At 47.6% G+C, this 25,716-nt stretch overlaps 1 protein-coding gene across 1 annotated transcript in view; it reads right to left on the bottom strand.

The window, feature by feature from the left end:
* The window catches only part of LOC147679864 (poly(ADP-ribose) glycohydrolase-like), a 471,979-nt gene that overhangs the window by 62,631 nt on the left and 383,632 nt on the right, over positions 1-25,716 (bottom strand). Inside the window, exon 14 of the mRNA XM_086943423.1 lies at positions 10,686-10,791. Coding sequence (XP_086799549.1) covers positions 10,686-10,791 — 106 coding nt within the window. The remainder of the gene's footprint in view (positions 1-10,685; positions 10,792-25,716) is intronic.

The raw sequence follows: 25,716 nt of genomic DNA, 5'->3' as shown, positions 1-25,716 counted from the left end.
GACAATAGCACCCCCGCCTCCCAAAAAGCAATCAGTACCCACATTGCAAATCTACTGGCCTCCGTTTCTCCCCATTATGTAAAGTCTGGTGGCTCCGGGTACAATGTCTCATCAGTGTCCACCTATACCCCTCTCCACCCCGAGAGCCGCCGCAGCCATCCAATGACAAAGTACATAGGGCTTCTACATCACCTCAGGGTGGGCCATTCACCTCCAGGGTCCCAGCTCCCCCAGTCTCCTGAATCACCAGGTCCGACGGTGCCATGTACCTCACCGCAGCTGGTATCGTGTCCGGGACCAGGAGTTCCGCAGGTTCCAGCGGATTTTGAGACTCCGCCTCGGCCCCCTGCAGCAGGGGTTCCAGGAGCATTCCGCCATCAGGCCCCACCGTGATTCTAGGTTCCTCCGTGTGGTCCGACGTGGAGCGTCGTCTCCGTCCGCCTCGGGGCCTCCTCTGCCGCTGGGGACGGCTCCCCCAAGTCTCCTTGGACCCACCACGGGCCCCCGGTGGAACCCCATCTCCCCTAACCTCCAGCCATTTCCAAACTTCCTCCGGCGATTCAAAGAAGTGCGCCTTACCCTGAGCCAGCACCTTAAGTTTGGCGGGATATAGCAACATATATTGTAACTGCATCGCCCGGAGCTTCTGCTTAACACCCAGAAAGGATTTCCTCATCTCCTGAACCTGGTGGGTATAGTCTGGGTATATTGAAATCCGGCTATTTCCAATGGCCAGGTCCGGGTTCTCCCTTGCTGCTCGCAGGATGCAGTCTCGATCCCGATAATTCAATATCTTGGCAATCAGAGCTCGCGGCGGGGCCCCCGGTTGTGGCGGGGGGACCAGGGCTCGATGAGCTCTCTCGATAACAAACACTTCTGAGAGACCCTGTGGGCACACCTTCGCCCTAATCCATGCTTCCAGGAAGCGTTCAGGGTCTCCAGCCTCCAGCCTCTCCGGGACTCCCAGGACTCTAATGTTGCTGCGACGCGCCCTCCCTTCTGCGTCCTCAGCTCTCCGTTCCAGGGCACCAGTCGTAGCCGTAAGTTGTGTGACCGTCTTCCGGAGAGAGGCCACCTCCCCCTGTAGCTGCTCGATGTTAGCCTCCGCATCTGTGACTTTGTCCGCCACCTTACGGAGGTCCGTTCGCAGGAGATTGACGTCGATGGAGACTGTTTCAATTTGCCTCTCCAGCGCTGAGTGGGAGCCCTGAATAGCCTTTAGGAGTTCCGCACGGGAGGGCTCACCGGGGTCCCCGGGCTCCTCATCCTGGCCCGATTGGCGTGTAATCCTCTGGGGCGGCAGCCTTTGCGTGGTGTACTGGGTGACCGTATTGGCCTGCGACGAGCGGGACGCCCTGTCTTTACGCATCCTCAGGATGATCCTAGTGCGGGAATGGCCCGCCTGTAGAGTAGCAACAAGTCCACCTCCGCCTCCACCCAGCCGGTGGCAAATTCCGCAGGGAGTCGCGCTCGAGCTCTCACCCTTGTGTAGTCAGCTGGGCGACCCCACTCTCCCAACACTCCCGTCACAGGCAGGTCGCAGAGACCGCGGGCACCGTCAGGAAGCTTCTTGCACCGGCAAGGGGGTTTCCGGCAACTACACCCCACCAGCGGGGCGGCGCGATCTCGTCGTGGGTCCCTGTGGCCTCCAGCGGCTACGCGTCCCTTCGTCCAGTTGAGCCCCACAGGAAGCAGGCCCCTCTATGCTCCGCACCCGGCCCGTGCGGGCGGCTTAGTTCTTATGCCCTGATCACCCAGCCAGTGGTCAGGTAGGGGGGAGGGCCCCTCAAGGCGCTCTGCTCCGGCGCTGCAATCAGGAGTCCAGCCTGCACCCCACAACCGATATGACCTCCAGTGGCCCGGGGCCTCCTCCAAGAGTCAATGGGGGCCCTCGCCCCCTCCTCCCCGCACTTCAGGAGGCAGGAAGTCCCGGAGGAACCAGGACGGCTCCACACAGACTGTCAGGGGCTTAATGTTGGTGCCTGCCCCGTCTGCGCCGCTCGCCTGTGCTCTCCTGGGCCCCCAGCCTGCTCCCACCCCACTGGCACACAGTTTCTGCCGGGACCTCCGATCAGCAGGCTCCGCCGGTCACTCACCGCCTCCCCAGCCCGCCGGCCGACCTCAAGATGGCGGCCCGGTGGGGGGAGGGGCACGCACTGGTCCTCGGCTCTCTCGTCACTCCTCCGGTCCAGGAGAACCGACCGTCCCCCAAGTAGGCAGCGGCACAGGCGGGCAAGCGCACTTCAGGGCTCCCACACGGGTCCGGGGCCCCCTGACCTGTACTCGGGAGCCGCGGCCTGTTTCTCCGGGGCTGAGTCTCCTCTCGGGGCGTCCCTCGGTCCAGCGCCGCTCAACACGCCCTCGCACACGGCGTCGTCCCCCGGGTCAAGGCCCAGACCCGGGACAAGCTCAGTGTCCGCTCTGCAGGCCCTCCGCAGTACGTCAGGATACAGCCTCCCCCGGCCAACCAGGCCCCGACCGCGGCCTCGCGTAGGCTCGGCGGCCGCACCGGATCACCGGAGTTGCTCCACGGTCGCACCGCCACTCTCGCCGGCTGAAAATCGGCAGGGGTGCTCCCCACAGCTTCAGGGATTCCTCCGGACTGTCAGGGCTATTCACCGGAGCCTGGGCAGGATCACATACAGGATTTTACGGGTCCGCAGGACGGGAGCTGGCAGAGCTCACGTCCTGTCGGCCATGCTGCTTGGCCACGCCCCCTCAGTCCCACTCTTTAAGAGGGTCAAGGCAGGCAGGTCCTCCGGGTGTCCCAAGGTTGCTGTCCGCAGGAGTCGCCGGAATTAGGCAGGAGCAGGTTCCAGGATCGACAGGCCGGTAGGGCTGGGGCCAAGTCAATTGTTATCGTTCTGTAAGGAGCTGCACGGCAGGTCTTCTTTTTCTTGATCTTCTTTCTTCTTTTCGTATCGGGATCTGAGGAAGGAAGGTGCAGGGAGCCCCTAAATACTGAATTTAGGGGTGTTACAGGTAGGGCAAGGACAGGGTCCCTGTCCTGGAGTGAGTACACCCCCTAGCCTGCTCCTCTACTGTGGGAGGGGGGGCAGGAGCCTAGCTGGGATGGGGCAGGGCTCCCCATCTACAAGATGGCCGGAGCCCAGGGTCGTGCTTCACCTCGTTTCCCCCACCTGAGGGGTGGGGTTGGCACAGGCTGGCACACCCCCCTTCCTGACGTAGTTTTTACCGCCAGTCTTCCCGCCAGAGTGGGGGTTAGAACTGGTGGGGGCCAGTTGCTGGGTACAGCAAATGGTCTGGAGAAACTCACAGAGGCGGCATGCCTTTGAAGCTTCCCCCTGCCCATCCTGGGGGAGGAGACCTAGCATCTCGCCCAGGATGTGCATTGTTGCAGGCCCAGGAGAGTGGGGGCTCTCCACCCAGGGGTCCAGCAACATGTCTGCTTTGTGGCAGCCTCTGCAGCCACTCAGCCCAGACGTGGATTGTAGGTTAGGATTTCATAGGGCATCTCTAAGATGCCCTCTGATGCATTTTACATTAAATCCCACACTGGCATCAGTGCGGGTTTAATGTGCTGAGAAGTTTGGTACCAAACTTTTCAGTCTTCAGTGTAGCCATTAAGGGGCTATGGAGTTCGTAATGACAACCTCCCAGCACCATATACTCTTAATGGCATCACTGCACTTTCAGTGCCTAGGAATGGCCCTGAGTACTGTAGGGGCACAGGGCTCATGCACCTGTGCCCACACCTCTGGCATAGGGCACCCTGCTAGAGGGGTGACTGAAGTATGCCAGGGCAGTGGGTTCTGTGGGCATGGCACACAGGGATGTGTGCCATGTCGACTCTTGGTTTAGTTCTGTACTTAGGCACTCAGCCTGCAAATGCAGTCTGTGGGTGCCAGGGTACAGGGCCCCTGAGGGTGGCCCAATATGTGCTGCAGCCCTCAAGGGTCTTCTCTGGTCACCATGCCCTGGGTACCTAGGGTACCATTTACTAGGGGCTGACAGGTGGCCAGAGATGCCAATTGGGTTTTTAGTTTCAGCACACTTTTAGGGAAGGAACACAGGCCCTGGGTACCTGGTTGGCAGGAACCCAGGGCACACTCAGTCAAACCACATCAGCAGTTCAGAAAAAAGTGGGGGCATTCCAAGGCAAGAAAGATGGCACTTTCTTACATATATAGTTTCAACTTTTTTGTTCATGTTCTAGGCCGTTTCCTGCCCTCTTTGAGGTCAATTCTTGTGGAATGTTAGTTATTGGGCATTGCTAGGTGCCCTGGTGAAGGTGTAGGACGTTAGGGTCGTTTTACACTGTAAGGCGTGTCTGCGCAACATGGGAAATCTGGTATAGCGTGTGAAATCTGACAACTCTATTATATTATGACACTGTAGGAAACCTGGAAAACTAACAATACATACGTTGGAGGAGATGGAAATACCTGAATGATACCAGAGGACAGTATAAGACAAGAATATGCCATATAAAATACACTGGTAACAAATTGTATGCAATGAATTGTAAAAAGAAATGGTATTAAGTTATTTTTCTGGTTTGCTATGTCTCTAGGAAAGGAGAGATCTTTATTTTAAAAACGAGTGAGTAGGGTGTCAGTGCGTGGTATTAATGAGAATGAGGAATGGATGAATTTTTATCTTACTGTATGGGCCTCTCGGTGAGGGTTTAGGGGAGTTACATATATATATCTATATATTCAGATTTGGAGAGGATCATGAATTAATTATGAAATGTACATACATGAATAGATTCATTATTAAATGCATATATGAATAAGTAAATGTAAATTTGTACTTGAAATAGACTAATGAGCTTTCTGCAAATTGTATTGCAAGCGTTTTTTTTCTTGTTTCATTATTGAGTTTTTCCCCTGTTCTGGACCCTATACTTCCATTCAGGGGCCCCCTGTTTGTGGTCTGGACGCTAGAAGAAGCTTGTCGCTTCCCAGAAATCCTCGATGACATTCCCAGGGCATCACCAAGTGGTTGCGTTCATAGATGGTGAAGGGCGCCCAGATCCCACATCTACAGCTCAGGAACAGCAAGCCGTCATTGACAGACTAACGGAAGACATCAGTCATACTGAAGCAGAATGACTGGGTGGGCCAGTTGATAAGAATGAGTGGCTCCTAGTCCCTGTGCTACCTCCCACACCGCCAAATCTATAGGCACAGCAGCGGGTGGCGGGGTAGCGATGAACTACCCCGGGGGTGAGTGCTGAAGCCTTCACCTCCACCACTGGTCTCATCCTTTGGTCGCTTCAACTACCTACTAATGTTGTTTGGACTTCTTCTTATTGTTTGTGTTAATGTTCATCAGCTGGGGATTGGGTGGGGAAGGATCACACTCACCCCAAGCAATGATCCATTGAGGACTACGCCTTGCTCGCATCTTCATATGGGCAGGGCAGTCTGAGCTACCGGGAGTGCTCTAGGATCATGTTTCTTTAACCGTAAGGACCCATGAGCTTAATTTATCAGCCTCAATAAACGAGGCCTCAATAATCCTACAAAGAGAAGGGCAGTACTCAATATGCTGGAAGGTGCAGGGGCTAGTAGATTTGTCTCAACCAGGAAACCCACTTTATAATCTGTTTTATTACATTGTTCTGTTATCGTTTTATTGTAGTTTCATTGCTATTTGTTATGTTGCAGTTTTGTTAATGTGTTTTATCATGAACAAGATATGGCTCTAGATGCTGTATACATATGTTCCATATGTACTCAGTAACTTGATTAATATTTCCTTACAGACAAGAGTGGTCCTGCATGCTTTTGAAAAACAGTTGTTGCTCCCCTGTTGAGAAGGGTGCATGATGATCCGGTACGGTTGAAGAATTATAGGCCCATCTCATTGCTGCCTTATTGTGCTAACATTTTGGAAACCCTTGTAGCCCAGGAGATATATAATCATTTCCAGTCTGGAAAATTTTTGGACGCTCAACAAGCAGGATATCAACCAAAGCACAATATTGAAACTGTTTTATTGTTGGTAGTTTATGACCCGAGGAAGGATCTGGATAAAGGTCAAACTGTGGCTTTGGTCTTGCGAGATCTTTCTGCAGCGTTCATGGGATCCTTCTCCAGCATGTGAAAGCTGAGGTTATACTGGGAACGGGACACAAAAAGTTAAGTTCCCATCTCTGAAATAGAACTCAAGCAGTATATTTATCACCCTTTAAAGCTGCTGAAGAAAAAAATGATTGTGGTGTTCAAGGGCCCGCCCTTTCATCTCACTTGTTTCACATCTATTTGCATCCTTTGATTAAGTAGTTGGTAAGAAGAGGCTGTCACAAACTATGCTGAAGACTCTCATATTTACTCTACTCTGCTTGAAAGTCCAGAGTGTGCCTCAATTACTTTTTCAAGATGTTTTGCACTTTATCTATGAAGGCCAATTCTTTGAAGCTAAATTCCCAAAAGACAAATTGTTGTCTTTAATGGTAATTCCAGAGGCTTGGACTAACCATTAATGGCTCTAAACTGGGTCCGCTTCCTGCACCGAAGTTGCAATAAAAAGTCGGAAATTTTTGTGGACCAGCAGTTGTCCCTGGGACCATAAATTAATAGTGTGGTCTCCCTTCAGGGTTTTTATCCTCCTGACTGTGAAGAAACATAATTCTTACCTTTCCTCAGGAACCATGAAACGATTTTATGGCGGCAGTTATTGGTGGCTGCTTAGATGATGCTAATAGCATCTACTTGGGTCTGCCAGAATGTGATTTGAAAATACTCCAGCTACTTCAAAATGCAGTTGCTAGGCTGATATGCAAGGCTCCCCGACGGACAAACACCCAACGTCTGCTAAAACAAGTTCACATTGGCTCCCATTAACACAGTGCATGTACTTCAGTGTGCAGATTAATGTTTAAGGTAATTCCTGAATTAGCCCTGAACTTTTTTTGCAGGACACATCACCAGATATGTTCCAATAAGAACTCTTTGCTCCTCTATGGCCGATTTGTTAGAGGTGCCAAGATTTCGCAATGCTAGGGAGGGTGGGTGTAGGTTTTCAGTTCTAGCCCCAAATATATGGAATTCTCTCACAATGCACATTTGATCATTGCCTTCATTGGAAATGTTTAGACGCGCACAGAAATCTTGGCTTTTCAGGAAAGCTTTTGCCTCCGATACATAGTCTCTGCTGGTGACTGCTTTTAGTATCCAGAGTACTAGCGCCATGATGCCAATCAATCAATCAATCAGTGACACTTATAAAGCGCGCTACATACCCGTAGGGTCTCAAGGCGCTGTGAACGTGTGCTCAATGGGTGAACGTGTGCTCTATAAATATCTCTACCATAACCATATGTTAGTGATACCAACCACTCCCTTAGGTTCCCACCACTCTCTTTCCTTTATGATAAAAATCAAGGTGATCGTCAATGTGCGTAAATGTGTATCTCACACATTTTCCCACTCAAGTGTCAGTGTGAATAGCTATAAATAGAGCATCATGCTACATATTCAGGAAGAGAGGACTAATTGAGCAGAGAGACGCAGCTCCAAGGAATTTTTACCCTGGTCCCACACACAGCCTGAAACAGTTGTGGACTGTGCTAGACTGGCCTGCACCAAGCCTTGATTTCCGGTACGTATATTCTGTATCTCAACTCATGCCAGACATTTTAGCTACTTTTAATTTTCCCTGGGCTACACAGTGAGGAACATACGCAGAATAACACATTGCTCACTTTCTTTATAAAGTACACATATTTAGGTTCGATGTAGTCAATGTAATCATAATTTTCCAATTGTGCTTTCGTTTGGACTATGTTGGCGTTTGATAAAAGTATTTAGTATATCAATTGAAGTTTCGAAGTTTCGCTAAACTGTGGTGTAGGCCAAGGAGAAGTTGCCAAAACCAGTATCTGGCAGAACTGATTTTAACTGCCCATCAGCTCTTCTTCAGGCAAGATGTGAGGCATGACTCATAAGGCACCTGTACATATTCTCCACTTCGCAAGGTTGTTGGATATGCACTCACATGTGGTAAAAGAAGCACAGGAGGTCAGAGTATACACTTTAGGACAGTGTTTCCCGAACTTTGGGTCACAAGCTGAAAGTCTAAGCAATAAATAAAGAGGCTTTTAAATTCTGTATTTATCTTGTCCTGTTTGCTACGCTTAAAACGACAGAGGCCACATGTCAGGCTACACCTTCTGACAAATTTCTGCTCAAGTTTTTTAACATAGGGGTTGGCGTTTACAAACTCCCCATACTTTGCAGTCAGAGAAAGAAAAGTAAAGTGAAATATGTGACAATCTTATGGGGTACAGGGAGAATGAAAGGAAAGTCTATAGGATGTAATTTGTATGTAAAACAAAACAAAATGCAAATACATGTAAATGAACTGTACAAATTCAGCATTTAGAAAAGCAAATATTAAGCACCTTTTTGTAATTCTGAAGTGTAATGGAAACAAAGATTTTAAAAGAATCAAAACAAATCGAGACTCTTTACTCAATGTTCAACCCACCATCGTGGACTCAGCGAAATCTTTGGGCATAACACTTGACACCAATCTCAACATGCAGGAACACATCAACAAAGCAACTAAGGGAGCGAACTACCAAATCAACACCCTTAGGAAACTTAAACCCTTCCTGCCAGCCAAAGACTTCCAAACTGCGGTACAATCACTAGTCATACCTCGAATAGAATACGGCAGCACCGCCCTCTGCGGTCTCCCCCTAGCTACTACGGCACCCATAAGAGCCTCTTTAAACGCCGCAGCGAGACTTATCACTGGATCAAAAAAACACTCACACATTTCCCCTGACTTCAAATCCCTGAACTGGCTAGCTTTTGAAGCCAGAATACACCTGAAAATCGCTTGTTTGACGCACAAGGCTGTCCACCTGAGCTCACCTAGATACCTCGCTCAGAAGCTGACGATTTCTGGAGGCTCCAGAAACATAGAGGCACAAACAATCTTTTGCTAAAGCCTAAAAGATTCCGCAAGGAAAAAACCTATAAACGCTCTTTCTCAGGAATGGCTCCCAGGATTTGGAACTCGCTCCCCCCTGAAATCAGACTCATCCCCTCTACCATACTTTTCAAGAAAGAAGTAAAAGCGATCCTCATGGCTAAATACACTTGAACCACTACTGGGGATCAACTTCAAAGACTCGATACTCATCTGTACTACTTGTTCGAACCCTTTGCATTTTTGTTTGACTTTGAAATTGACTTACTTGATTGTTTATGATATCACTTCACTGTACTTTTAACACTATTGATGTATCTGTGTATATATGCTCCCCTCCTCTGTAAAGCGCTCTGATATCTGCGAAGATCTTGTTCGCGCTATATAAAACTTTCAAAATAAAAATAAAATAAAAATAAATGTTTACTGAAATCCGATTTCCACGCATAATTTGGGCGCAATATAGTTTTATCAGTAAAACTGTATGTCTGTGCAAACTGAGTGGCCATTTCAATGGAAAATGTGCTGTCAGTAAATGACACTGCGCTACCACACAATGAGTTAGCTACATTAAAAACCACCCAACTCATGTTGATTAAAGCATTGTGGGTCTGCAAAAGTTTGTACTTCTAAAAACTGGGTTGTGGTTCTAAAAAGTTTAAGAAGCACTAGAGAACTACATCAGTTTGGGAACTGTATTTTACAAAGAGATGTGAATGTCCAAACATGCAAATCCTATACGTTAGAGCCTGTGCTTTAGAGTGCAAAGTTGGCCTGTGGTCTTTGCTATACGGGCACTGCCAGCCAGGGTCTGAGCTTCATGCAAATCCTCCATACCTCATCATTTGTCCTGGTCTGTACTTTAGGGAGTAGCATCAGCTAGGGCCCTGTGCCATAGGGAACATTGGCATTGCACAGTCTTTGCTTTAGGGTTAGCAAGAGTCAGATGTATGTTTGCTCAGCAGCGACAGTCTGATGTCTGCAATTTAGGTAGCAAAGTCAAACAGCATACTCTACTTTATGAAGCAGCATCCACCTAGCGGGCCTACGTTTTAGACAACAGACTAGGTCTGAGCTCTAGGTTTAGCCCAGGATCTATGTGTTTAGTTGTAGCACCAGCCCAGGCTGTCTCCTTAAAAGTAATACATGTGGCTGGGACCTTCGCTTTAGTTTGTGGGGTGCTTTAAGGAGTGCTTTAGGGACCATCTTCAGCCATAGTCTACTTAAGGGAGCAAGAGTCCGCTTGAGGACTGACCATTAAGAAGCAGTACCCTCTCGGGTCCGACAATTAAGGTAAGGATCATCTTGAGACTGTGCTTTATTTGGAGAGTAGTTTTAGCTCCTTGTGTGTGCTTTAGGCCTTTGTGCCAGCTTGGTGGGGCTGCTCTAAAATGTAGCATTTGTACTTGTAGTAGTGTTAGCAAATGTAGATATTAAGGAGCCTCTTCGGCTTGGTGAGCCTTTAAGGAGTGCCCTTTGCACTTTCAGGGGCAGGGGCAGCTTGTGTTTGCATTAGGAAGCAGGGTTGGTCTCAGGTCAGGCCTTGAGGGAGAGGATCATAAGCCCTGTGCTTTAGGTCTCTTTCTAAGCTCATTGTGTGCGTTTTAGGGAGTATTATTAGCACTTGGGAGCTTTGAGGGGGAAGCTTCGGCTTGGGTGTGCTATATAATTCATCAAAAAGAGAGGCAAGACAGATCTATTTTCAAGGCTGTTTGCAAACCATGGGATGGAAATAAAAACAGAGAAATTAAGAATAAATAAATTCCAGGACATACCTTTCATTTTCGGGTGTCCATTAAAGGCTCCACATCCCCAGTTGCCAGTAGCAACAGCCGCATTCTGTTGTGAAAAAAATGAATTGACCTGGAACCCGCAGTAAGCCTAGAAGAACAAGCATTGGTAAATGTAATCAATTTTGTGTATGTGATTAATAATAAGCTGTTTTTTGTTGTAAGTTTGAGCTTGCTGAGTTATTGTACAATACAAGTTACCAGAAAGTCTATTAACCTCTGTGATGCATCGGACCGCCCCCGGCCGTCAGACGCCACAGTGGGAGTGTGGAGGATGCATAGTTTTTTCAGCACCGCGGCGGACATTCTGAAGAGGTTAAGGTGTTATGACTTGTTTAGTACAAAAAGGCAATACATTTTCCTGTTAATAGTGTGGGTAAGTAATAGCAACATTTTGAAAATATATGTGTTTAGAGGAGTTCTGACAACTGCACATGCAGTACCATTCAAACCATGCCCCTAGTGCTTGCAAGATAACTGCACTTGTGACTGCTTATTTACCAGTTAAATATAGCAATATTTGGTGTTTAGCAGTGTTCTGACAAATTTTGGCCCCGGTGGCACTGCACCTGCTGCACCATCCAAATCATGATCCTATTGTCTGCCAGATAACTGCACTTGTGACTACCTGTTTAGTAGTAAAAATAAGCAATATTCTGCGTTTAGTGGGGTCCCTAGATATTTTGGCACTGGTACCACTGCACCTGCTGCGCCATTTAAATCAAGCCCCTTTTAACTGCAAGATAAATGTAATTGTGAGTGCCTGTATAGTAGTAAAATATAGCAATATTAGGTGTTCAGAGGAGTTCTGACAACTTTTGGGCCAAGTGCCACTACACCTGCAGCACCATTCAAATCATGACTCTGTTGTCTGCAAGGTAACTGCACTTGTGACTGTCTGTTTAGTAGTAAAATAAAACAATATTAGGTGTTTAGTGGGATACCTGGAGCTTTTGGTCCTGCTGCTACTGCACCTGCTGCAGACATCCAAATCATGATCATATTGCCTGCTAGATCAATTTACTTGTGACGGTCTTGGTTAATAGTAAAATGTAGCAAAAATCTGGGTTTAGTGGGTTCCCTAGAGCTTTTGTCCCCAGAGCCAGTGCACCTTCTGCACCATTCAAATTAAGTCCCTTTTAACTGTTTCTGTTTACAGTCTTTATTTCGATCAATATAGATCATAAAAGATTACAACAATTTTAAATGATTAAAAAGATGTCAAGTTAAAAAGAAGTTTGGAGGATAAGTAAAAAACAGTACAAGTAAACAAGAGTTAAAACATTACAAAAGTATGTTAGAAAAGGAACAATTGCAGTGCATTGCATTTAGGAAAATCATCAGGCAATGCTTTTGTCAATATTTAGCTTAATGCAACGGTTGCGAATGTACCACATAGCTGTTAAAAATGTTGCCACTGCAAACACAATAGGAGGGGATAGATCTGTCTTTAATATTCTGTAGGCTGGGAGATAGAGCCTGAAGCCTAGGTTTTTTAAGAGGGGAACAAGCCAGTATTTCCTTGCTCTTTGATAGGCTTTGCAAAAAAATAAAATATGCAGATCATTTTCATGAGTATGTCGGCAAGCTGGGCACTGTGCGGAGGGCTGGGACTTACCCCAACGATCCGTAAAGGCCCCAAGGGGGAGAGTGCCGTAACGCCACTGCATGAATAGTTTCCTTGTCAGGACGGGACTGATTCCATCAAGGACAGGCTCTGGGAGGTATGAGTCCTTGGACATGGTGAACAGATTAGTTAGAGACCCCTCGCGTGTACCCTCAATCGAGACAAGCAACTTTTGCTCGTAGAACTCTCTCTCTCTCGAGAGAGAGAGAGAAGTTTGCGTGGGGTCCTACCACAAGCATTACCCAGGTCAAGCCATAGTTCCGGCCTTCCTAGAGACTTGCATGTTTGTCTGATATATCTCAGCCAAGGGATCAGGGTAGCATTTGGTAGGCGTAGGATCTCCATGAGCTCGACCCTGTAGCTCAATAATTCAGGGGAGCTCCAAATTCTGCGCCAAAAGGTTAAAGGTTTCAGTCCCAATTCTTCAGTAATAGGTCTAAGACCCAAATCTAATCTCAGTGGGAGGAGGGGGGTGCCAGGTGGTAGAGCTGCCAGCTGCCTTATAAAGTTATTCTCACTAATCTGTAGTTTCTTGGCAATTGCATGGCCCCACAGTTCTCTGCCGTAGGTAACGGCCCCTCTTGCCTGCATTTTATAGATATGGATAAGGGGACCAAAAGGCTTGGAAGTCGACCTACTTGCCATCCTACAGATTCGACCCGTTAGCTGGACCAGTTTCATGATAGCCTTGGTACAGTGGGAGTCCGAAGTCATATTCTGATTGATGGTTACCCCCAGGTATTCAAAGGTGAGGACCCTCTCTGGTCTCAACGGCCCTATGGTAGGGTTTGGGCGAGTTGAGGAGGGAGGGTTGAAGATCATACATTTTGTTTTAATGGCATTGATCTCCAACCCTCGCTCCACACAAAAGGTCGAAAACCCGTCCAAAACCCGTTGTATACCCATGGGAGACATAGATAGCAGCAGGGTGTCGTCCGCAAACATAATAGCGGGCACCCTGCTGCCATTAAGCTTTGGAGCGTCGATATCAACCAACCTATTCAAGTGGTTGATCACCCCGTTGACAAAGAGGCAGAACAGGGTCGGTGGAAGCACACAGCCCTGTCTTACCCCTCTGCCAACGGGGAAACTATCCAAGAGTGCCCCACTTCTGCCACACCTAACCCGGGCGAAGTTCCCCTGGTGTAATCTCATCAAAATTGACAGAATATCCGCCGGGATCCCCAACTCCGCCAGGACAATCCACAGTCTATCTCTCGGCACTAAATCGAAGGCTGCTCGCAAGTCCACGAAAACTGTGTACAAGCTGCCGCCCTCGATTGTCACAGTCTTCCAGAACAAAAGGTTCAGACGGAAGATCTGGTCCGTTGTTGAAACCCCTCTTCTAAACCCGGCCTGATAGGGACTTAGGATGGCAAATTCCTCAATCCAATTTTGGAAGCGGTCAAGTATCAGCCTACCAAAAATTTTCTGAGTTACATCAATGAGGCTGATAGGCCTGTAGTTGGCTGGGAGCAGAGGCGACCCCTTCTTATAAATAGGGACAATCTCTGCGCCCAGCCAAGTACCCGGTATATCCATACCCCTTAGAACAGCGTTAAATAACGTCGCTAGGTATGGTGCCCATACGTCGGGCTCCTGTTTAAATAGGTCACCCGGTAAGCCGTCCAAACCAGGTGCTTTTCCAGGTATCAGTGCTGCGATGGCTATTCGCACCTCCTTTTTCGGTAAAGGGGTCCCCCTCTAATACCGTACTGGTGATCGGTAAGGGTTTGTTAAGGGTGCCATCATCAACCCCATAGAGAGACTGGAAGTGATCCTGCCAAGCCTTGGGCGAAATGTTGGGTTCGATTGCCGAGGCTAACTCCTCAGACCCCGAGTTTACAATGCGCCAGAATTCACGTGAATCCCTACAGGATAATGAAATTGTGAGATTTTCCCATTTCTCCTGCTCCCATTCACTCTTTAGCATGTGAGATCAGGGACTTGTAAGCCCTTCTCCTGGCCTTGATCTCGGATCTGTCTCTGCCTTCCTTTATCGAGGTCAGCAGGTCAGATTTAGCCTTGCGGCATGCAGCATTATACCAAGTGGAGCGGGTGTGGTGACCCCCACCACTCTTTCCTGTCGAAAAGAAAACATCAGCCACAGACTTAACCATGTCCTCGTGGAACAGCCACAGCTGCTCGTTGATAACCGGCATGCTAGGTTGCTCCATTAGTGTGCAAACCTTTTCAAGTGTGGGAATAACCCGGGCATAAAGCCCTGATACCTTCTCTGGATAAGAGGCAAGCTTCTCCCACCTAACTCTCCGTCTGTTATTCGTCAGTGCTAACCCATTTCCAGGGACGACCGTCTCGTGCCCTCTATCATCAATGCCTGGATGGGCATATTCCAGTTTCAATGTGTTGTGGTCACTGTCCTCCCTAGATATCACCCGGAAGTCAATGATATGAGACCACGACGAAATTGGGACTAGAATATAGTCTAATCTCGACTCCCTACCTATTCTATTGTAAGTGCATTTGGGGGGGGGATGTCAGAATTTGTTCATGTATAGTTTCACTCAAACTGGGGATGGTCCCGGCTATATTTGTGTGAACTTCTCTGGAAGAATGTTGCACCTAACAACAAGCTGACCCACAGGAGTTATTGGAGCAGAATTTAGAGGAAGTGGCTCCCCTTTCCTTAAAGCCCCTGGGTCGCTTTGCTGCCTCCCCCCTCATAGTCCCACTCTGTCAGTCGACTAAATCCAGGGTACTATACCTATTGAAGGTTGGAATATGGACCGGATAGTGGGCAGCAGGACGGAATGTGGCTCCTCTCCCTCTGTCCCCCCATCTTCCCTCCCTCCTATAGATTGTCTCCCATCGCTCCTCATGTCTCACATGGGTCGCTGGAGGATAGAAGAAAGATAGAGGTAAGGACTGGATAGATGTTCCAAAGTCAGGGTAGGACCATCTGCAGATATGGTCGAGGGGTCCCTGAAATTAATTAGGATACAATCCCCATTGATCGATTTTCATGTGTTACCTAACCATGGGACTCTCCTCACCATAAGGACATCACTCGTTATTCCCTGGTGGATGGGCCTGTTGATGGAAAGCCAACTGATCACCTTGTTTTTAAGAGCCATAACATGTTCTTTTGACGATGGTTTTAGCTCCGGAACCCCCGCTAGGATAACTGTATATGGACTCGCCTCTGGCGGTAAGTTTACTACCCTGTGTTTTTTGTTAATACCCTGGTCTCCCTGTGTAACTACAGCTGGCCTTTCAGGGGGACGTGAAGATGTGGCACAATCAGTCAACTGGGGGGACACTATGTGGGGTGCGGGCTGTTGGAATTGAGAGGGCCTGGAGGCCGGTGCCACCTCCTTTACTAGTGGCGTGGATGCAGGCTTTTTATTCCTAAGCCCCCCCCCACCTTTGGCAACAATACTATCTTTTTTGGGGATGTTTGCTAGTTGGACCGTAGCTTTTTCAATTGACACTAATCTGGCTTCGATCTTAGTTAGGCGCGTCTCCAAGGGGCTTAAAAGTGACTTCAGAAGAGTGCCGATATCAGAGAGGGTGATATCTTCGTCACATGAGGTTACATTGTGACTGGGTGTCTGAAGTGGTGTTTGGGGGAGGGGATTTGGCAGGGGTAATGGCATCTTTCTCCTCAGGGGGGGTATGTCCCTTGCTACCAGATCCCAAGTTGATTCCCTCCGTTGCTGGGTTGTGCTTTGCTACCATAGCCTTGCGCCCCCCAGGGTTTTGTGGCCCTCTTTTCCTTTTTGGAACGGCTCCTTCCCTTTCCCCCTGCGTAGGGCAGCTGACTGTATCGGTAGTGTCATCCGTGTTAGCCAAGCTAACAATGACATTATTAGGGGGAGGAGGGGGCTGGGGTAGGGGTAATAAGCTTAACTCTACAGGGGCACTCGTGTCGATATCATTGATTAATAGGGTGGAAATGGTTAGGTCAGGTGTATCTAACACACCACTAGCTCCATTCTCCCCATTGTCAGACTCTATGCGATCCAGTCTCTTTACCGTGCTCATAGCCTGCGCTATTGTGCCCATGGATGATCGCCTTACCCAGTCTATTGCTTGCGATATTCGCCTTTCCAATATCGTAATTTCATCAATGAGGAGAGAGCCCCCCTTTGCAAAATAGTTGTCCAAAGTACCTTTTGAGGTCCCAGCAGCTAGCGTGCTCTTACTCCTCGTCTCTCTCATGGCCATAGTTTCAAAGTATGGTGAGTGGAAAGGATGATTTGACCGCTTTTGCCCGCCACAAGTGTGGCAGGGTATGCTCAGACGTGAGTCCCTTGCTCACTTTGCCACTGGATTCAAGCAAGCCGGGCTGAAGATGGCTGGAATGCCAGAAACCGGAAACCAGTCCTCGGAAGCTTGTTTCCGGTCCAGGGAAGACATGGCTTGGCAGTTCGGGCTAGACTGTACCCATGAGGCACAGGGGCAGACTGATTTGCATATAGCCAAGTCTGAACTTGGGTGGCAGAGTGGGCTAAAGAACGGTGATGGACTAAACCCAGATCTTTGGACTGGGTGTGAGTGTTTGATTGATTCAGATGCTCCATCCATCACCACCCCCTTTTGTACCGCTTTTGGCCGCCACAAGTGTGGCAGGGTATGCTCAGACGTGGGTCCCTTGCTCACTTTGCCACTGGATTCAAGCAAGCCGGGATGAACATGGCTGGAATGCCAGAAACCGGTCCTCGGAAGCTTGTCTCCGGTCTAGGGAAGACATGGCTTGGCAGTTCGGGCTGGACTGTTCCCATGAGGCACAGGGTCAGACTGATTTGCATATAGCCAAGTCTGAACTGGGGTGGCAGAGTGGGCTAAAGAACGGTGATGGACTAAACCCAGATCTTTTGACAGGGTGTGAGTGTTTGATTGATTCAGATGCTCCGTCCATCACCACCCGCTTTTGTACCGCTTTTGGCCGCCACAAGTGTGGCAGGGTATGCTCAGACGTGAGTCCCTTGCTCACTTTGCCACTGGATTCAAGCAATAAAGTTGGTGAACACAATAGGTACAGGAGTTGCTGAAGGCAACTCAAGTCTAGACACACTTTAGTAATTACATGAGAGTTCTCATATCTAGCATAGTATATTTTTATGCCTGTTGGTTCTAAAAATAAAACAACTGTAACTTTGGGTATAAAAACCATTGGCCTGGAGTTCAGTCTTTGAGTGTGTGAAATCCTTTGCTGACTGAGTGTGTACAACAAATGCTTTGCACTGCCCTCTGGTACTGCCTTACTGCTCGACCAAGCTACCACTTTTGAGAGTAAGGTCAGTCCTGACTTTAACCTCTGTGATACCTTTGGGGTTTGTGGACTCTATACACACTGTACTTCATTATTGTCCAGTATATATAGATCCACTTTCTCACAAATAATGCCTACAAAGTGCAAAGAAAAGTACTGAGGCATGAATAGGAAATGTCACAAACATTCTATGGCTAAAGCATCTGCTTTACACAACTAAGTAATAAAAAGCAAACATTCCAACATTCTTTTAGAAGCTGTATGCCATTTCCATGGGAAGAGATCTTATATTGACAGTGAATGGGGCTTAAATCATGTGAACAGCTTTAGAGGTATCGTAAATGCGTGCAGACAAAGAAAGGTAACAAAAAAAAAGTTCCATACGAAAGCGAATTAACACAGTAATTCGGTAATTGAGAAATGATAATAGCCACCTTTTAAGACATATTACATTCAAGAGATTTCACAAGCACAACACAAGCGCTGTGCAGGTGAAACCTAAAAAGAACAATGCCAAAGCGCTTATGATATTCCCTCCTGAAATCCCTGAGGTAACAGAGCGAGCTGCTCAACAGCTCAGCAAGCTGTGCTGCTCACATGTAGACTAAGCTAGCACGCTACTTTGTCCTACATTATAAGCAGGTTTCTAAGCACTGTTTACAGTTAAAACATGAATAGTTGTGACACAAAGTAGGTGAATGAGTTTTAAATGCTTGGCTCTGGCTCTCAGCCTTTTGCCCTACCACAACCAACGACTACACAAGAACCCCAGTATATCGTTCAAATCAGTTTCTAAGTTTCTGTGGAACCTCTTTCCTACCATTAGCGCTTGGGAACTGAAGGTTGAGCTATACAAAACGTTTAAGTAATATTTACTTTTTCGCCATGCCACAGTTGTTAACACATCCCCCTTCCCTCTGTTTAACCGTTCATGTATGACACAAAAAGGCTGAGACATACACATAATACAATAAGCAAGCAACATACAATCTGTACATTAAATACAGGAAGACGCACACACTGTAAGCAAATGTCAAAGCACTTTCAAGCAAGGTTAGTGAAATAATGCAAGTCCTGAACACCATATGGTGACTCTGCAATCAAGAAAACCCATATCCAGCAGACAAAAGTCTCACCACGAAGTACAGGCGATGGACAGATTTTTTAGGACAGAAGTCCTCTGAATGGCCCACAAAAAAACACTAGTCCTGCTTTACATTTTCCTGCATTAGATTTAACAAACAGCTAGCCAGTTGTTGGGTTAAAAGTCCTCTGCATGGCGTGAGAATGTTGCTTGCTAATTCCAGGATTTCCAGCCTACGCTGCCTGGGACAGGCATTTGCCACAGAACACCATGTCTAGCATCCTCACCCACTCTACAAAGGTCCAGGATCCCCGCACCACAATGACGGTCCAGAATCCTGTCCACACTCTCCTAGGACTAGAATTGTTAATACACCCTTTCTGTCTAGAACATTTGCCCTACCTGGACAGGTCTAAGGTTCTAACTACTCCCTGTGTTTTTTTGGTTTACCATGTGGCCTGTGTTTCTTAATTTTTAATTTTTTTTTAACTTTTAAAACAGCGGTTCTTTATTGTTTTCTGCCATTACCATATTGAGATACATGTGTTAGACTTGGCATCTTTTGGCATGTTTCCCCTGAGTTTTTGCTTTCTGTCCTCCCGGTTTTGACTCTGTTTTTGCTGGCGTAGTGTTTCTGCGCACTTTTAACACTGCTGATTAGTGGTAAAGTGCAAGTGCTCCTGTGATAAAGTATGTTATGGATTGGAGTTTCCATGATTGGCTGCTTGGTTTTCTTGTCAGCCCCTAGTAAAGTGCACTGAGTGGGCCTGGGAATCAAATGCTACGCGTGGGCCTGTAGCACGGCTTGTGCCACCCACGTGAGTAGCCCAGAAAAGGTACCTTAGACCTGCCATTGCAGAGTCTGCGCGCAGTTTGTAACTGTCATGTTGACTTGGCCGGTGCACACACTGGCCAGTCCCTGAACTTCCCTTTTTTTACATGTCAGGCACCCGTAAGGTAGGCCCAAAGTACCCTAGTGTGCAGGGTGCAGAGTATGTGAAAGGTAGGACATGCCCTGGCGTGTGTGGCATGTCCCGATAGTGAATTACAGCCCATTTCGTTTTTCACTATTGCAAGGCTACCTGTTCCCCATAGAACAGAATGGGAAGTTTGTTTATAACATCTTATAAACATAACTGGCCCTGGGAACAAGTGGGAAAATAAAATTAATTATGCCTGAACTCAGAATCTAACGATGCATCTTTTAGTAAAGGTGATTTTTACATTCTGTGTTTGAAAGGCAAATGCTACTTACCAGTATGCATCTGTTCTTGAAATGTAGGGGCCAAATAGGGTACTCATTAACATCAGCATGGATTAGTACATAAAAGAGGTATATTAAGAGTGTGATGTAGATTCTGATTGTGTACTCCTCATTGCATTTTCTAGTTAGAAATTAGCGTAGTTGGCCCCATGGTATGGCATCATTGAGGCCTATTATGTGTGTTCCCAGACGGAACACCCATCTCTGCTCTTTTTCAAAGAAGCCTGCTTCTGATGGTAACTGCTCGAAGTCTGGGAACACACATAATATTTGGCCAGTTTTTACTTGGTAATAATCATTATAACATCCTTCAGTTTGTTAACTAGTCTATCAATACCAATTTTCAAATACTGCGGATGCCACACCAGTTTGTAGGACCCTCCCCAGCTGGATCGTAACTATCGCTTCAAGAAATACTGAAACCAGCGTTTTCGCACATGCGCAGAATAATTTCTCAGTCCGGCACATGCGCTCAACCACTTGCACGGGACACTGTTACCGCGCATGCGCAGAACTGAAACAGTGAGCACTTGCGCATTACCGGCACATATTGACACAAGGGTAGCCCTTGTTTGGGCATATATCCGCCTTCAATTTACGAATCAATTGGCAATTTTAAGTACATCGTGACAGTATATAAGGGCACACCTCTCCCCACAGTGGCATTATCAGCGGAGGGGAAGAGGACAGATCGTCTCCTGAATAACTGTGAGTTAACTAAACCCTGAAAGAGGAGGTCAACAGATGGACTCTGTAAGTAGGAGAACTCAAACGGCCTATTTTCACATTTTCAGATCGCTACAAATTGGGCCAGATGGAAACCCCCCAATACACGTAAAAGGCTCATGGAGCATTGTAATCAATATCAAAAAGTAAGACAATCGCTTTCCTGTTTTTTTCCCTCCACATATCACAGCAATGCAAAAAACGAATACGTGTGTTTTTTAATGTTATATGTGTGTTTTGTCCAGTCTTTGTCACTTTACTTTACAGGGTGCATGACCACTTAAGGCATAATATATGTATGTAGGTACCAGCAACCCTTCACTTTTTGCTAAGGTCACCGCAACTTGCAAGATAGCAATAGATTATTGTGAGAACAAGTATCTAATGTTCTTTTTCTCCCTCAAGGTCTTTAATATACGCCAATTGGGCGATGAGAGACTACGACTTTGAACTACATATTAGGTACATATCACCTATAGTTCACTTCCTTTTTGGATAATACACTTTTACATTTACATCCATGTGAGTAAGGTGGGGATCTTTGTGCAAACCCCGTCCTGAAGAAGGAGTTTTTCACTCCGAAACATGTTCATGTAGACGCACAAATGAGGTTGATGTACATAATTATACACTAACAACCTCCCACTGCACCCCTTTTAATGATACCAGCCGGGAGCTTAATAAAAGTCTATTTTTCACCCCACGAGTCAGGTATTTTTTAACCATCACTTAACCCACCACTCACGTACATTCAATTCCCCACACACACCCACACATAGTCCAAGAATAGTGCTCCCACGTAGTCGTCGGTCGTAGCATGCCGCATCCCGTAGAGGGGTGCGAAGACCCCGATGATGAAGCATGACACCAATGGGCCTGTTGGTGTGTGAGGGGTATTTTAACAACACTGTGTGCTCCCCACCACTGTTGGGTTTGGATATACCTTTGCTACTGAAGTGTCTATTGTTGCTCCCAGATATTGCTGTATGTGGGAGGGTTGCAGATGTGATTTTGGGTAATTTATTGAAAATCCTAGATTGTCCAGTAGCTGGATTGTCTGTGAGGTATGGCTGGCACACTGTATGTACGAGTTGGCTTTTATGAGCCAATCGTCGTGGTAGGGGAACACATGGATGTGTTGCCTTCTGAGATGTGCTGCCACTACTGCTAGGCATTTTGTAAACACCCTTGGTGCTGTGGTTACTCCGAAGGGGAGGACTTTGAATTGATAGTGCTGACCTTCTATTGTGAACCTGAGGTATTTCCTGTGAGCTGGATGTACGGGTATGTGAAAGGATGCAACCTTGAGGTCTAATGTTGCGAGGAAGTCGCCTTGCTGGAGTAGTGGGAGTACTTGTTGTAGAGTGATCATATGGAAATGATCTGAGTGAATGTATTGGTTCAAAGGTCTGAGGTCCAATATTGGTCTGAGGGAGCCGTCTTTTTTGGGAATGAGGAAGTATAGAAAGTATACCCCTGTCCCTTGATGTTGTAATGGGACCGGCTCTATGGCGCCTTTTCCTAGGATGGATTTCACCTCCTTTTGTAACAGCGTGATGTGTTCTTTGGACATTGGACGGTGCTTGGGTGGTATGTTGGGTGGAGTAGAAGTGAGTAACCATACTGGATAATTTCTCTCACCCACCTGTCTGTAGTAATGGCATTCCAGACTGGTAGGAATTGTGTTAATCGTCCTCCGACTGGTGTTAAGTGGTCTGGAGGGAGTGTGAGAAAGTCACTGTTTGGGGGCGGTGGAGACTCAGGTGTTATTACCACGTCCTCTGCCCTTGTTATTGTTTCCTCTATAACCTCCTCTATTGGAGCCTCTATTAAATGTGCCTTGTGTAGTGCTTTTGAATGATGAAGATGTTTGTGATGTGTTGCCTCTGTCTGAGCCTCGAAAGGATGAGCGACGAAAAGAGCTCCTAGACAGTTGAAATTAAAGTGCACCCATGGACTTAGCAGTGTCAGTTTCTTTTTTCATCTTTTCTAAGGTGGTATTCACTGCAGGGCCAAATAAGAAATCTTGGTTAATAGGTTGATTGAGTATGGTAGATTGCACTTCATTTTTAAAACCTGAAATGCGAAGCCAGGCATGCGGGCGTAGCAATACACTAGTGTTGACAAACCTAGCGGCTGTATCAGCTACATCAATGGCGCATTTTATGGAAGTGTTAGTGATGAATTTCCCTTCCTGTATTAGGTTGTTTGCTTTTGCCTTATAGGGTTCTGGTCGGTGTTGTAATAATCCCTCCAGTTCGTCATAGTGTGCTCTGTCATAACGTGCTAGGAGAACTTGTGTATTGGCAATCCTCCAGGTATTTGCTGCCTGAGAGGCCACTCTTTTCCCTGATGCTTCTAAAATGTTTGACTCCTTGTCAGGAGTGGGAGCATCACCCGTTGTTTGTGAGTTTGCTCTTTTCCTAGCGTTAGACACAACTAGAGAGTCTAGTGGTAGCTGAGACCTGATATAAGAGCAGTCTATAGGGGCCGGTTTATATATTTTTTCAATCCTTGGATTGAGGACACGCGCCCTGGCTGGGTCTTTAAAGATGTCTGGTGCGTGCTTTAGTACCCCTTTTAGCATAGGGAGTACACATACACTCTTCTCTGATGTTGGGAAGGTGTTAAATAGGAAATCATCCTCTATAGGGTCAGTGTGCATGTGTACACCATGATACTGAGCTGCTCTGTCCACTAGTTGGTTAAAAGCAACAGTGTCGTCAGTAGGAGACGGCTTTGTGGGGTATGGAGTGGGTTCGGGTATGGGTTGTGTATATTCTGTGTCATCAGGATCATTATGGTCACTCCATGTGTCATCTGGGTTCCCCCCATCATCAGGTGGTATCAAATCATCCTGAGGATCTTCCCCATGTCTTCTTCCTGATCATAATCTACAAGTGAAGGAGAATATGGAACATAAGGCATGTTGGGATTGAAAGGAGGAGGTGTGTAAGGTCTTGAAGGGGATGTGCCAAAGTCCTTTTTCTTAGGAGGAACAGGAGAAGGGGCTTCAGTGTCCAGTCTTCTTTTGTTTTTATTGTAGACTATATGTCCTGTCTTAGGGTCTATATACAGTCTTTGTTGTGGATCTGGGTGAAAGAGTTCTTCCTCCTCTGTCCGTGGCGCCGAAGAATTTGCTTTGTTCGGCTGGACGGATTTTTTCGGGTCGAGTGTCTCTTTAGGATGGACGTCTTTATGATGTGAAGCCTTCTTTGGCTCGACTGGCTTTTTCGGCTCGACTGGCTTTTTCGGCTTGACGGCCTTTTTCGGCTCGACAGCTTTCTTTGGCTCGACGGCTTTTTTCCGCTCGGCGACCTTCTTCGGCTCAACAGCCTTCTTCGGCTCGGCGACCTTCTTCGGTTCAATGGCCATCTTCAGCTCGACGGCCTTCTTCGGTTCGACGGCCTTCTTCGGTTCGACGGCCTTCTTCGGTTCGACGGCCTTCTTCGGTTCGACGGCCTTCTTCGATTCGACGGCCTTCTTCGATTCGACGGCCTTCTTCGGTTGAGCGACCTTCTTCGGTTCGACGACCTTTTTCGGCTCGACGACCTTCTTCTGCTCGACGTGCTTTTTCGGCTCGACGTGCTTTTTCGGCTCGACGGCTTTCTTTGGCTCGAAGGCCTTTTTTGGCTCGACTGCCTTTTTTGGCTCAACGGCAGTGTTCAGATCGACGACCTTACTGGAGTCAACAACGTTTTTGGGTTGAGTGGCTTTAGTCGGTCCCGGGGTACCGGAAGGCTTGGGTGTGGTCTTCGGAGCTGAGCCGGAAGGCGGGGCTTCTGAAGCGGTGTTTCGGTCGCGGCTAAGGTTTTTAGGCGATGCTTTGATCGGAGCCTTGTGTGGAGGTGGAGGTGGGGTAGGGGCTTTGGTACTCACGGTTTGCCCCGGTGTGATCTGGTCATCGGAGTCCGACTGGTCCTCTACGGTGACTATTTCGAGATCTTCAGAGCCCTCTGCCTCTGAGAGTTCATGTTCGTCGTCGAAAATGTTTTACGGTTCTTGTGCCTGCCGCTGCATTTCTAGTCGAGCAGCTCTTCGGTTCCGGATAGTCTTTTTGGACCGGAACAGAGCACAAGCTGGACAGTGTTCTTCGTTGTGCTCCGGAGATAGGCACCTGTTGCATACTCTATGTTTGTCGCTGTGTGGAAATTTGGCTCCACACTCTGGGCATTTTTTAAACGGGGTCCTTTCCATCAGCAGGAGGTCCACGCGGCATCGAAAAGGCCCAACGGCCCGCATCGACGACCGGAGAGAAATGGAAGTTTTGTCGAGTTGAGGGATACCAAGCGGAAACAATACCGTCGAATGTAGAAGGTTTTAGTGTTAGAAAGTTGGAAAACTTCGGTTCGAATTTAGAGCTGTTGCAGTGCATCCGAACCCAATGGCGGAAAAAAACAATCTGAAGATGGAGAAGATGCCCATGCGCACTGTAGTCCAGGGGAGGAGTCACATATCTCGTGATACTTCGAAGACTCTTCCAAGACAACAAGGTGCAAACATCCAGACCCAACACTAGGCGGCGATCTATGCTAAGATATGATTTCAGCAGCCCACATGCCTCGAACATATCGCTTTTAGGAAGTAGGTATTTTCTTGCTCAGTCATCCCGTGTGCCTCTGCTGGAATGTGGATTGCCTGTCTGGGTTTTGGACGACAGATGGTTAGGAAGCAAGGGTGGCTCCCGATAGTCTAGGTAGGTCAGGAAAGGGCTGAATAGACCAGGGTTGCTACGAGGGAAAGAGGGAGGAGATTTCTTTGCACCTCAAAGGGCCTGGTCTGCCTCCGACAATGCCGTCTCCACCCCCTGCTGGGAAATCACACCAGAGAAGGCAGAACTGGTTCTGGCTGGGCAAAGACACCCTCTGCCTAGAGGATCAAAGGATTTTTGGATACAAATACTGGGGACCAGACCCCTGAACTTTAGAACTCTCTTGGATCGCGAAGACTGCCAAGAAGAAGAGCTGGAGAAGCTGTGAGGAGGGACTAGCATTTTGCTGTGTGCTTTGCTGTGTTGGCCTACAGTGGCTGCTTCTGTCTTGGGCAGTGAAAGGACTGGACTGAACTTTCTGCAATCTA

The sequence above is a fragment of the Lissotriton vulgaris genome, chromosome 11, assembly GCF_964263255.1.
Source record: "Lissotriton vulgaris chromosome 11, aLisVul1.2, whole genome shotgun sequence".
NCBI lineage: Eukaryota > Metazoa > Chordata > Amphibia > Caudata > Salamandridae > Lissotriton > Lissotriton vulgaris.
Note: the sequence above shows the minus strand (reverse complement) of the source record. Positions and strands in the feature narration are given on the sequence as shown.